The sequence below is a fragment of the Pipistrellus hanaki genome (genome assembly GCF_964339955.1).
Source record: "Pipistrellus hanaki genome assembly, chromosome: 7".
Taxonomy (NCBI): Eukaryota; Metazoa; Chordata; class Mammalia; order Chiroptera; family Vespertilionidae; genus Pipistrellus; species Pipistrellus hanaki.
Window position 1 is genome coordinate 33,485,254 of NC_140509.1, and position 14,023 is coordinate 33,499,276.

The window sequence follows — 14,023 nt, forward strand, 5'->3', positions numbered from 1 at the left end:
ATGGTTAAGCCCCATGAGGCATAGGACAGCTCTTCCTTGTGCAGGACATTTGGCATCCCTGACCCCTCCCCTCACCAAATGCCAACACCATTGTTCACCACAACGCACCAGGTTGCTTGAACATGTTATTGAGTGGATGCTCTCACCCTCCATTAAAATAACTTCTTTATAGTTAGCAGATGAGCTTGAATTCAGCCCTGTAACCGATGGCCGAAGGTGAAATTGTGAGCATCTACATATAGTCTGGGAAAATCAGAAGGAAAAAAGCACCTGGATGCAGGAACCATTTCTATTCAGTATATTTGCTGTAACATAGGGCAGGCGAGATATTAAATCAGTAGAACTTGCCATCCAGTGAAGTTGGGGGTATATAGAGAAACTGTTATACGATTGACAGTCCAAGTAATGAGAGAGCTCCGATTTCCTTGAAGCCCGCTGTGGGACGGGAATCGGGGGAGCTTCAGGAGAAAGCGGTGGTAAAATCAGAGGTGCTCTTGCGTATTGATAGAAACGTTGGGGTAGGTGATAATAGAATTAAAAATAGTTACCAAAATCATGCTGAGTTTGAACGTTAGGAAATTCTGACCAGCCTGAAGAGAGGTTGATACATTGCTCAGTAGGCAGTTTCTTTAGATTACATTTGTGTTTTTTACTTTGTGTTTCTTGTCCTTGATCATCAGTTTTGAAAGATTGCTTTTTCTCTGACTGCTTGCTCAGCTAGATCTCCATCGGTACCTGGGCTTAGCCAGTGTCCAGTGCAGGAAAGAGATGCAGCAGTCCGAGAGAGTCTGGGCGGGTGTCCAGGAAACTGCCCTGAGGCCCAACTACCATCTTCTTTTGATTTTTACTGGTTTATAGGACTTGGGGGTTTACCAGAATAGAATGAGTGAGAAAACTTATTAATTATGAAGGAAGACAGCAAAGGACAGGACAGGAAAATAATAAGGTTAAAATATTCAGGAACATGATGAAACATCCATTCCATCTCACAGATTTAAACAAATACTGAGAAAGTTACACTCTTTGGGGTAATAAGAGATAAGTAAGTTTTGTCCGTTGGGAAATTTTTGTCCTTGAAAAGTCCGAACACCTCTCATCTTAATATTTAACAAGTACTTGATGCATTTGATTTTTTTTAAAAATGAAAATACGCTTTGATCTAGAATTCTAAAACTTTGAATACATCAGAGTTATTTAAACTCTGGCAACGTAATATAGATCAACTTGTTTTACCACCAGTATACCTTGCTAATTAATATTTTCTAAGCAATCCAGTGCAACATTTTTATATAGAATCTATATCCTGCCAAGTTTCCTGTCTGCATTTAGAACATTTTATTCTGTACATAAAAATAATACCACAGAAGCATGGCTCTCATGAGATTTTATTTGAAAGTTCTTACTGCAAAAATAGGAAAGTTCAAATAACAATAACTGGATCTACACAAAAAATTTGCTGTGTTTTATGGTTATGTATGTAAAAAAGTATATTGCAGACTTTTACAAAGTAAAATAATAGAGAATGGTTATTAACTCAATAATCATATTGAAAATATAAATATTTTTAAAATGTAGAATTTTAATTGTGCTTTAAGATATTTAAGTACTTTGTATGTAATTGTCTTTTATATAACGCTGTTGTATTATCATTCTTTTATAGGGAACAAATGGCGAAAGAAATGTCAGAAATCTTGAGTAGGTTAGTGCAGTACAATCTGGGGAAATACGTGCCACCTCAAAGTCATATTTTTAAATTACTTGTCAATATTTGGACCAGAACCTGTTGTATGAATAACATACTCTTTCCATGTATGTTTTCTGTACGAGAAGTGTCACTTCACTCTCACATAGAAAAAGATAACAAGCAGTGTTCCCGTCCATCGGCATTCTCTGGTGAAACCACTGGCTCTTTGGATTAGACTCTTCCTTGCTGGTAGTACTGCTGTGCTTACCACTGGCCCCCAGTCTCTTAGGGGAATCCTTTCTGTCTTCCTGATGACATGCAACTCCCTCTAGGGGTGCTGCTGCCCCCTGGCCGGGAACCACTGTGCCTCGTTGAAGCGGGGAATCCTACTCCAAGGATTTGTACACCACAGTACACAGTTTAAAAGCCACTGCTACGCCCTAGCCAGTTTGGCTCAGTGGATAGAGCATCGGCCTGTGGATTGAAGGTCCCTCGGACTGAAGAGTCCCATAAGGTTGCAGGCACGAGGCAACCAACAGATGTGTCTCTTACATTGATGTTTCTTTCTCTGTGTCTCTCCTCCTCCCTTTCACTCTCTCTAAAAATCAATGGAAAAAATATCCTGATGTAAAAACTGAGCCTCCAAAGGCTATAACTTCCCAGCAGGATCTAGTCCATTACCTTTATTAAGTGGATATGAATCAATAAAATTTTAACTGTTAATTTTGAGCTTACAAAATTAATTGAAGGTGCCTAATATATTTTTAAAAATCAAGTCAATTTTCCTACTACTTTATTGTTTACATGAATATCTGTTAATCGAGTCTAAACAATAAACTACAGCTTTATTTTACTGTTTTAAATATTTCCAAAGGTGCATTTTAGTCATGTATTTCTTAGGATGCTGAGTATGATTTTAGGTATATTTTTGTTTGAGGTAATATGAATTAAAAGTTAGTAATACCAAAATCATATCTTAAGCAATAATAATTTGAATTCAGTGTTATTATTTTAAAAAGTATTAAAACACACCCTATTTATATTGACACCCCATGTATTTTCTGACAATCTATAAATGGTATATTATGTAAATTCAGTTTTTCTTTCAAAAGAAAATAAAGTAACAATAGAAAACCCATAACAATTTTCAGCTGCTCTCCTAGAAAAGATTCTTAGAAGAGCTAAGAAGAAAAGAGAATTTTTTGTTGGTTTATTGAATGGTATTTTAATGCTATAGAAAAGGACAAAAGAATACATAATTTGAATTAATGTTAAAGCATAATTTATTGTTGAGGGTAATAGACCTTGCTGACACACAGCCGACTTGTTCTGAGCAAAGCAGTTTAGAAGAAAGAGCTACATGGCAAATTGCCAGTCACACAGCTTATGAAAACTATGGATTCTTCAATAAACCCAAAACAGATTTTAACCACAAGAAAGCAGGAAGGACTAAATGGCCACACATTCGTTTTTATTCAGGTTTATGTATGTCGAACAGTTTTTAAGTATGTAGGCTGAGGTACGTTGTGTTTTATTCTCTGAAATGAAAGCATAAATAGGCCTTGTGAGGAGGCACAAGCAGCTTATTTCATTGGTAAGCTTACTATTAAAGAAATAATTTCCTTTATTTCAGGAAGGATACATATTCTCCCACATCATTTTCCAGTCAGTGTCATTATCTGTGTCTTGACTGTCAGGATTATTGTTATCTTTCAAAACATAAAATGATGAGAAAGTAGCCCACTTTAGTGTTATATCTTGATTGTTGCTCTTTGAGAGGACATTTTTTGGAGAAGTGTCTGATAAAGGTGAAATTCCTTGTTTGATACCTGAGAAGTAATATTTTAGTTCTTTAATATGTAGTTATTTGTGTCATCTTTTCACGTCTTGAAATAGGATGTGTTTAAATCCTTCCTTGGTTACTTTGTGCTTAAAAGTCCATTTGCAGCTTATTCTGAGTGTCCCCTGTGGCTAGTGTAAGCTGCTGGAAAGTAATGTTCATTATTACAGAAAACAAGTTGTTCCCATACTTTCTGAATAATTATTTTAGGTTATGTACACACCTTAAGGCCCAAGTAGCACTACAAGGAAAAAGTTGCCTTTATCCTATTTTACTCTAAATTTATTATTTTATACATATTTTTAATTTTTAAAATGTGCTTCCTCTCTTTCTACTCAAATATTACTGTTACACTGGGCAATATATAACACTTGTGCCCTTTTTAATCTCCGTTATCAACTTCATGACCTAAAACCCCTTCCTATAATTTACACATTTGTCCCTCACTAACTATTTGGGTGTGGTTTTACCTGGTTATAGAACAGGGGTGGGGAACATCTGGTCTGCCCGCAGTTTAAGGCCCGAGATAACATTTGGTCTGGTCCTGCCAGAGCAACCACAGGAGGGACTCAAAATTCAATAAATCAAGGAGCTTATTTCACAGCAACAAAAATTGATATTAAGCGAATGATGTTATAAATATCCAGATGGCCGTTGGCAGAAAAAGGTTCCCCACCCCTGTTATAGGACTTTTTTCTAAGGGTTCTTTAACAGTGAAGTTAAAAGGTCACAGGAGTTTCCAGGTCCCAGCAGCTTTGTGAGCCTTTCTTTATGACTAATGTGGCGGGTTGCATTTTAGACATTTACCTGTGGACCCTGTAAACACCCAGATGCCTAGGGAGATCCTGAGCCAGGAGGTGTGACTGGGGCTTGGCCATCTGTAGGTTCCAGTAATCTACAGGTGATGGTACTGTGTGGCCCAGTGGCTCATAAACAAACCCTTAATGTGCTTGCTTCTAATGATATTGTTCATGTATGTTGAGGATTTATTTTCTGATTTCGAAGAATACACATAAATGCACTTTTTAACTTTAGATAAACCTATGGTACTAGAATTTGGAATCAGAAGTCCTCCTAATATAGCTATTAAATGGCATGCTGGAAAATTTTAATTTGCCTGGGCATTCTATAGTACACCATTCTTCATTTCATCCATCAGAGATACAAAACTTATATCTTTCTTCCAGTTCCTAAACTTACACTTACTTTCTTGCTTCTTTAGTTAACATTTCATTCATGTTTCTAGTTTAAATATGTAAAACTATGTAATAATTGCAGAGGTCCTGCTGTACAAGCCACCAAGGCAGCTGCTGGAACCAAGAAACATGATCTCAGTAAATGGAAATATGCAGAACTACGTGATACCATCAATACTTCTTGTGGTAAGTGTATGGAAAGGATGAAAAATTGGAAGGCTTCCTGTATTTATGAACAAGTAATAAATACCCAGCTGGGGGTGCTATTTTTAAATTTGCATATGAATTAGTATAAGCCATCCTCTTTGTTCCTATTACCTTGAAACGAAGACCTAATTTATCCACAAAGCTAAAAGGAAGACATACTTAAATAAGTTAAATTCATTTTGCTTATCTCTTGCCTAGGTCACTGAAGGAAAACAGAGAGAAATTATGGTCTGGGCTCTATTAATGACTGTCCATCTCATATAACTTATATAATTAAAACCAGAATCTTTTGGTCCATGATGCAAAGGAAAAGAGGGCAATGCAGTCCTTCCTTTTATTTTTTAAAAACACGTTTTTATTGATTTTAGAGAGAGGAAGGGAAAGGGAGCAAGAGAAAAATATCAGTGATGAGAATGAGTCATCGATCGGCTGCCTCCTGTACGAGATCTGCTGCCTCCTGTGTGTGCCCATTGGGGATCAAGTCAGCAGCCCGGGCAGTGTGCCCTGACTGGAAATCAGACCATGGCTTCCTGGTTCATAGGTTGATGTTCAGCCACTAAACCACACTGGCGAGGCCAGTCTTTCCTTTTTCTTCCAACAGGATAGAGTAAAGTACTATATCCGGAGGTTCCCACATAGTTGAGTTCTTGGTTAAATCATAGTGTTGAATTCATAATACTATAAATAGGAACGAAAGTGTCATAATTGTACAGACTTCTCACAATGTTCTTTCTCACCTCACTGATTTTATCTGCATAATTACAAACAAAAAATGTGTTGCATATAAATCTAGCTTGCATTTGAATACAATAACTTCCTTTTTACTCTGTTGTAGTAGTCTGTGACCTTGGACAAGTGACTTAACCTCTGTAATTTAAGTTCTTCATCTATAAAAGAACTATTTAGTCCAACGTGGTTTTTTGTTTGTTTGTTTGTTTTTTTGTTCAAGATTCTTTTGTTGAACCAATTATATAAAATAGTAATGATGGCTCTAACCGGTTTGGCTCAGTGGATAGAGCGTCAGCCTGTGGACTGAAAGGTCCCAGGTTCGATTCCGGGCAAGGGCATATACCTTGGTTGTAGGCACATCCCCAGTAAGAGCTGTGCAGGAGGCAGCTGATCAATGTTTCTCTCTCATCAATGTTTCTAATTCTCTATCCCTCTTCCTTCCTATCTGTAAAAAATCAGTAAAATATATTTTTAAAAAATGAAATAAAATAGTAATAATGTATAATAAAATTCTGTAAATATAAAAGATAATATTACCATAAAATATTAATCTTTATCAATAATTAGCTTTTAATTTGTACTATTACTTTAAAATGAAAACTTTATATTATATAAATACTGTCTATAAAAACTATATATATATGTTTATGCACAGAATAATTATGCTAGACAACTAAATTAGGATGTTCTTTTTCTCTCTCTTTCTATGTAATTGGTAGATATTGAGCTTCTGGCAGCTTGTAGAGAAGAATTTCATAGGAGACTAAAAGTATATCATGCTTGGAAGTCCAAGAACAAGAAGAGAAATACTGAGACAGAGCAACGTGCTCCGAAGTCTGTTACTGATTATGGTAAAAACAAATCTGTACTTCGGAATGTACTATACATAAGACATTTGGGTGACATGTCCAATATAAATGTTTTCTTACTATAGAAGTGTGATCCACTGAACTTAGCACAATCACGATGGCTTTCGCTCATAGCATTATTTTTATTAAAAAAATGTAAAGTCTTATTTGTTAAGAAGTATTGAATTTACTTCTTAAGATACATTCTAGAGGTAAGAATAATCCTGTCTATAGTGAACAGGTTGTACAATAATGTTGTAAATATGTATTTCCCCATGTAAGAGAAACAGTACCTTGGTTTGTTCTAAAGTTTTGCCAAGATCAGGATTTGATATTTTGACTGATTTCCAAAAAATGAATTTTGTTATTTTGTTATGCAAAAGGACAGTTCTATTCTTGAAATTGGAAAATAGAGCAGGGTAGACATAACCTAGTGAAAGTATGCATTAGCTTTAACATTAAATTGAGAATACCTTTAATATATGAATAGTAATTTCATATATTTAATTTCACAAAAGCAATAATTGGAATTTGGTTAGTTCAACTTGCTACCTTTAAACGATCACAATTTATTAGCCCAATTTTGGTTAAAGAGACATCAACAGCATATGTAATGTCTTTTTATTTGTAAAGGGGTACATTCCACTTAATAGTATAGTTTGGTAATGCATGACCCAACTTAGGGGATGAACTCTCAGTTATGTTTTGCCTCCTTCTCCTTCCTAGCAAATAAAAGCAGTTTTTGATTAAAGTCACTTAAGGGAAGGACTTTTAATGTTTCCAGGTTGTTGCAAAAATAGAGGGAAATGTACTATTAAGAGAGCTGTTAGTGCTGGTCATTGCTCTAGGGGTGCCATCAGTCAGAACATGACGCTCTGGACGGGCACTGAGAAGTCACTCAGAACTAGGAAACAGCAGGTGGCACACCCTCTCAACATTGACCTTCTCGTGACCACCACTGCGTTCTCTAGGTTAAAACTCTCTCTGGGAAATGAGGAGGAGAGGGTGCATCCATTGCCTGTTCACTGTCTGCACCAGGTTTCCAACCAGTTACCTTTGTTTTGTAAAAATCTCAATGGGTTTAGCTCTAATTTTCTAAGTTGGCTGATAGTCTTTGATTATGTTTTATTTGGAAATTTATTCATTTAAATGATTACACTTCTTTAAAAAAAAGGAATTAATGTTGCATTCACATTTTGAATGCATATACAAATATTCCTTGTATTTTCAAACCAAATTTTGATAGTTTCTTCACCCAAATTTGCCAAAAAAAAAAGAGCAAATAATCCATGGCTCACCTTGCTGGTGTTTATACTATTTTCATTCGTAATATATATAACATTTTGGAAGAACAAAAGAGTAGATTCAAAGTGCCATCCACGTACAAATTTAGGAATTTTATGTGAACACATTTTATATGTAGCTTTCAAAGAATTTGATTATGGGCTACTTTCAGGATAAAATGTAACTTCTGCTCTGAAAATTACTTTATTTTTCTCTTTTGTTCTCTCACGTAAAACTCACACAGGAGCTACAGGTAAAAGGAAAGGTGAAGGACACCAAGATACGTAACAAGCTCAGTTGAGAAAATTCTATTCTTAGGGGGTGTACTAACAGGGCCGCTGATTGGCCTTTAAAAAGAACTGCTCTGTAACTCAATACTTGGAAGGATTTGAATTCATCAGTGTGAGAAAATAAAATTATAACAGCTGTGATAAACAAAAATATAACGAGGTCATTGCCTGTAAGAGTAATGCATGCACAAATGATGGTAATTTCTGGAGTTAGGAGTTTGGATCCTCATTCTGTCCTCAGGGTGAGCATGCTCTCATTACGTTTACTACAGACAGAGATTTTCAGGAATAACTTTGGTGTAGTGGAAAATCACCCAGTAAAAAATTATAATATTTAGTTGCTTAAAACAAAGACTTTGGAGAGTAGTTTTATTTCATAGTTCCTAAAATAAAAATGGCATAGGTTTAAGATTTAAACAATTCGGAGAAGTTAAAACATCCTGGGTACATGTGAACATGGTAGGGCGTTTTCCCTACTACATATAATTTTGGATGAATTTAGAATTTACCCCCTTTTTTTTTCTACAAAAATACTTGCAATGCCTTAAAGTTACTATAATGTCCATTATTAACTGATTGTGTTGGGTTTTTGTTTGGATATTACTGTGTCCCAAAATCACAAATGAAATGCAATTTTTAAATTTTGATCCTCTTTATATGTCCATCAGGCAGAATTTTCTAAAACATAATCAAAATAGTTTAAAAAAAAAAAAAAGAAGGAAAGAAAGAAAGAAAGCAGCATCTACTTGTGGGTCTTTGTCTATGGAAAGGATATTTACTTGTTAGTCACCACCTCAATTGATGGAAAGGCTTTATAAATTAGAAGAATGCTCACTTAACAGTTTTGGCACTTTTATCTTTTCTTCAACATAAAATATTTGTTCACAGATTTTGCAACATTTTTGAACAATTCACGTAAGTCAATGGGTGGTAACTCATGAGCTAACTGGAAGATGGGTTAAAAATACTTTATAAAGCACTAACTTCTATTAAACATTGTTTTGCTACAATTTTTAAGTGGAACTATAGTACATTAATCTTGGTTTATCTGTACTAGATATTTAATTTGAGATGATACTCTTATTTGGGTCACTCCAAAAAATAACAACAAAATTTAAACTGTTGTTTTATAAAATTACTTCATTTTAAGAAATAACTAGCATTTTAAACTGTGAATATGTACAATTATTATTGTAGCAAAACTCTATCTTAATAAGCAGCTGATCTTTTAGAATAAAGACTAACTTTAGGTGCCGGTTTCAAACACTGTGGTGGGATAAGCATGTCTGTTCAAAGGGATTGGAGTTCTGTATGATAATACACATGCAGATTTAAAAGGACACCACTTCATAGGAAGAAGAGATTATTCTGCTACGTTTGTTGCTTCCTATGATGCACTTTTTAAAATATAATTGAAAAGATTTGAGTCATCTTAATGTGCAGTGAATTTCTTCTAGAATCAGTTTCAACAATCATTTGGACATACAGTAGGTTCTCAAATAACTTTGTTTTACTCACTGTCCTGTTATTACATTGAAGAACTGCCATAGGAACTTAACTCTTGTTGATATCAATCAGCCTATGGTAAAGTTGGTTACATTATATGTTATTTCACTTAAAGTCACTGAACCTATTGAAGATATTAAATGAGGACTTACAGTAATACCATATTTATTTGCCAGCTGGTGAGACTTGATTTTTAAAAGTGCTTTTTAGTAATTTCTGGGGCTATATTTGAAACCTATTTCACGCTTTTGAAGATAACGTTATTGGGTGTGAAAGAAATAGTTGTTTAGAAGATGAATTTCCATCTTTTAATGTCTGTATCTTTGTACTTTCCCAGATGGATATTGTCTCCCCAATACAATTTCAGTTCTCACATTAGTAGAAAAAAAGCCATCAAAGAATTTATGTTGGGTTTCTTAATTTTACCCACAATATTAAGTTATAGGAGACTGTTATTTTAAAGAAAAAAGCAGGTTAATGGGTGGTGATCAGTACCCTATTAAGTATTCTGTCAACTAGACATTGAATTCTAATTCACTGCTTAAGATGAAGGATTTTTAAAACCCTTTTACAATATCTTACTTTTGAGTTAATGTATTTTCTTCAAAGTAGGTAGTTTTTAAAACATAAAATGGAAGCACTGAACTGTAAGTAGTTTTGGTGGAACAGGAACAAAAGAATAAATGAGCTCCTCTCTGCTAACTGCTAAAGGTGATGCGGCTTTTTAAAGTCACTAACAAAACCGGGCGTCAGTCTCCTTCTTTCCTAAGCATAGAGAGCTTTGCTAACGGCCTCTTGCTTTCTCTGGTTTGCTCAGAAATAAATTCAGTGCTAGAAAGCTTTGGCTGTTGGTGTAAAAAGTAGAATAAGAGTATTTTCATCCTTTCGGTATTTGGAGATTCTTACAAAAGCCATATGGCTGTTCTTGACTTACACATATTATATAATTTCTCACTGACGTACTTAGTTTTTCAGTGAGACTCTTAATTGAGCTGCAGTAAATGGTGGGTCCACTTTGAAAGTTGTGAGTATAAAGCGTATTAAACAGACTTTACCCAAATTACGTTGCTGAAAATGTCAAGTTATTGCCCCAGAGAAATGTTTATATTTGTAGATAAAATAAAAACCCAATTGTTTAGTAATGGAAATTGAGCAAGGGGAAAAAAGTTTATTAACAGGAGGGTAATACCCAGTACTATCAGAAAAGTAAAGAGTTTTTTCCTATTGGCAAAGAGGACCAAATATTATACACTTTTCACTTATTTCAATGAATCTTACTCCAAGAGAAATCTGTTTTCAGAGTAAGTAAATATCTGAGGGAAAGTTTGTTCAGTTTTTTGGTCTTTGCTGTTGTTGTAAAGTCATTTAAATAGTATTAGTGAAAGATATGTATTATCTTGGCCATTGTAAATCCCAAGATTGGCCAAAGAGGAAACTTTTGTCTTCTATTTTTTTGAGGAACTTGTGATTAATTGACAAATATCATCTATAATCCTTCAGATTTGTATAATTACTATTTGTTTTACCATAAATAGTCCTGTAAAAGTTACTCTTCTGCCTTTATTTGAACTCTTTGGAGGAAAAATATAAATCTAGTAAATAATACTATTTTGCTTTCCTGCCATGTGACTTTATTTTAGGTTACTGATTATTTTAGGGTACTATGGCTGCTGCTTTTGGGGTGTATGCAGGGGTGTGTAGGGGTGTGTGTGTGTGTGTGTGTGTGTGTATTTGCAATGTAAAGGAAGTTCTTTAGGGAAAGAAAATTCTGAAGAAATTACACTGTGAATTGTATTCAATTATAGGCAATTATTATTTACATTTTGTTTTAAATTTACTAATAGGAACCCCTCTTCTTTAAAAAAAAAAATGTGCGGTACATTTTAGGATTCAATGCTGTTTTGTTATCCCTGGGGCTGCCGGTGTAACTTTCCTTGTTGTGTGCAATAGCTCAGCAGAACCCGGCCGCTCAGCTCCCTGCCAGGCAGCAGGAGATCGAAATGAACAGACAGCAGCGCTTCTTCCGCATCCCATTCATCCGCCCCGCGGACCAGTACAAAGACCCGCAGAACAAGAAGAAAGGCTGGTGGTACGCCCATTTCGACGGACCTTGGATTGCCCGGCAAATGGAACTCCATCCTGACAAGCCACCCATCCTTCTTGTGGCTGGTGTGTATGACTCACAGGGAAAACACTTATAAAGGAGGAGAGGGTTATAAGCTCTGAATGAAACAACCTAAGATATAATGTAATGATTCATTAGAAGTTCAGGATTGGGGGATGGAGTTTTGCAGTAAAGTCACGTTTTCAGTTTATCTGAGGCTTAATTTATTTATAATGTGAACTTGCTTGGATGATGTCCTCGTAGAGCACATAGGAACTTGTCTATGTCCTAAGAACCTTTCATGGGGTATTTAACTCTATCAGTTGATCTGTAACAGTTTAAGGAAATGTAGCATTTTCATTAGCCCTCAGCATTTGATCAGTTGTAGGGATGGTACATTTTGAAAGGGTCTTTGGTGGAGGACAAACTTTTTTTCCCTAGTGCGTTTATTAAGCAGATTTCAATCTTGGAAGAAAATAAAGTTTTGAAAGTTCTCAAGTCTATGAGAATTGATAGATACTTCAGGAATAAGGTTTGTAACAGTAGTTCTGAAAGAGACACGGTAATTGTCTGCTGTCTCATTTGTGCAGGTAAGGATGACATGGAGATGTGTGAGCTGAACCTTGAAGAGACAGGCCTGACTCGAAAGCGTGGTGCTGAGATTTTGCCAAGACAGTTTGAAGAAATCTGGGAACGCTGTGGAGGCATCCAGTACCTTCAGAATGCAATTGAGAGCAGACAGGCGAGGCCCACGTATGCCACGGCCATGCTGCAGAATCTGTTAAAGTAGCTGTTACACGCTGAGCTGGCAGCAGGGAGCCCCTGCCGTGGTACTAGGTAGGGTGTGTGCCCAGAGATTTAAGCATTCCACGATCATGTTAGAATTACTTCTACAAAGTGAACAGATTTTATTAATCATGGCTTTTTTGTTAATTTAAGGTTAATTATGGTAGTGATTTTGGGACCTAAAAATTATTTTCCTATAAACCTCTTGTCATTCTCATACTTGTTACACTTGGACAGATTCTGATATGTCTCATTCTCTGCAAACTGCCTTAAGTCCATCAAAATTGTTCTCTAGGAAAAGAAATTTGAAAAATAATTCAAAAGACTTGATTTCTAAGGACGGCACAGTACAATAAAACTGGAATAATGAAACAGCTTAAGTTTTCTCACATAGATTAAGGCATTTAATATTTTGATTGGAAAAGCTCTCTACTTTCTTTTGCAGAAATTCATGGCAATGTCTATCAAAGGTGGACATTTTTATCCCCTCCCCCCCTTTTGCAGAGTGTCTTACTTTGAGTAAAGCCATTCGCCTGAAGTTCTAGCATTCTAGAATGAGCCTTATGTGATTGATATACTTGGCGATAAAGAAGGTACTCATAGTATTCTGCACCAATTTTTCTTTTCTATTACATTGTGTTGCTATAAGAATATTTTTCTTATATTCCATGGGCAAATAAAGGAAATTCAGATCATGTAAGTGCTTAAAAGTTTTGGGATAACTTTTGTTTCATTTAGAAAAGAAAATAGGTTTAGGTGGCATTGTCGCTTAACTCTACTGAATTCAAATATTCCTCCAACTTCATCTCAATTGTGACTTTCATATCAAAATCTTGTCCAAGTTGTTTCATATGATTTAGGCTAGTGTTCTGCTTCAAAACATCCTTGTTTTAAAAAAGTTCGTAGTGTCTTTGGCCGTTGAGATTTTGGTAATTGTAGAGCTGTTTTATAAGCTTTGTAATTCAAAAGTCCTTGAACTTGGTAATTGCTTGTTTCATGTAACTGATAATTTAAAAAGTTTTCCTTGTGTGCTCTTAGTTTTGATCAAATGTCAGCAGTTTCTAGCCTAATATTTATGACTTTCATGTTAGGAATTGGGAGGCAAAAATACATCAAGGAATTATGTTGACTTAATCCTAAAGAGTCTTGTTTGTATTTTAGAATAAAATTAGAAAATAAAAATACTCTCTTCTCCATTCTTTTTTTCTGATTTCAAATGACATTAACTTTTGAACTGAGTTTTCAGTGATTTTTTTTCCCCTAGAAAGAGTAACTCAGCTAGGAAAATATTTCCCAGCTGATTAGATTAGTTTTCAGACACTGTTTTTAGAATTGCCTTGCTCTTTATGTCTTTGAACAGAAATGTTTACTTATTACAGTACTGTGCAAATGATTGTCTTCTATTAAAGAAATTAAACAGCCCTGCCTGTGCTGCCGAGAATGTGAAAATGATGATCTTCTGAAGGGTGTGTTACTCCATAGACTCACCCACCCTGTGTCATTTGGTTCCTGTGATTGCTGACAGAAAGGCCTGGTGACTGACAATAAG

The 14,023-nt window shown here is 35.3% G+C and overlaps 1 protein-coding gene across 3 annotated transcripts in view; it reads left to right on the forward strand.

The window, feature by feature from the left end:
* MYO6 (myosin VI) overlaps positions 1-13,670 on the forward strand; it is a 137,288-nt gene extending 123,618 nt beyond the window's left edge. The window contains exons 31-36 of one of the 3 annotated variants that reach the window (XM_084889242.1): positions 1,661-1,699; positions 4,803-4,906; positions 6,376-6,507; positions 8,967-8,993; positions 11,535-11,753; positions 12,279-13,670. In XM_084889242.1, the coding sequence (XP_084745368.1) occupies positions 1,661-1,699; positions 4,803-4,906; positions 6,376-6,507; positions 8,967-8,993; positions 11,535-11,753; positions 12,279-12,478 (721 nt within the window). In that variant the 3' untranslated portion in view covers positions 12,479-13,670. The remainder of the gene's footprint in view (positions 1-1,660; positions 1,700-4,802; positions 4,907-6,375; positions 6,508-8,966; positions 8,994-11,534; positions 11,754-12,278) is intronic. The other 2 variants (XM_084889240.1, XM_084889241.1) reach the window with 2 other exon arrangements.
* Positions 13,671-14,023: the final 353 nt, after the last annotated feature.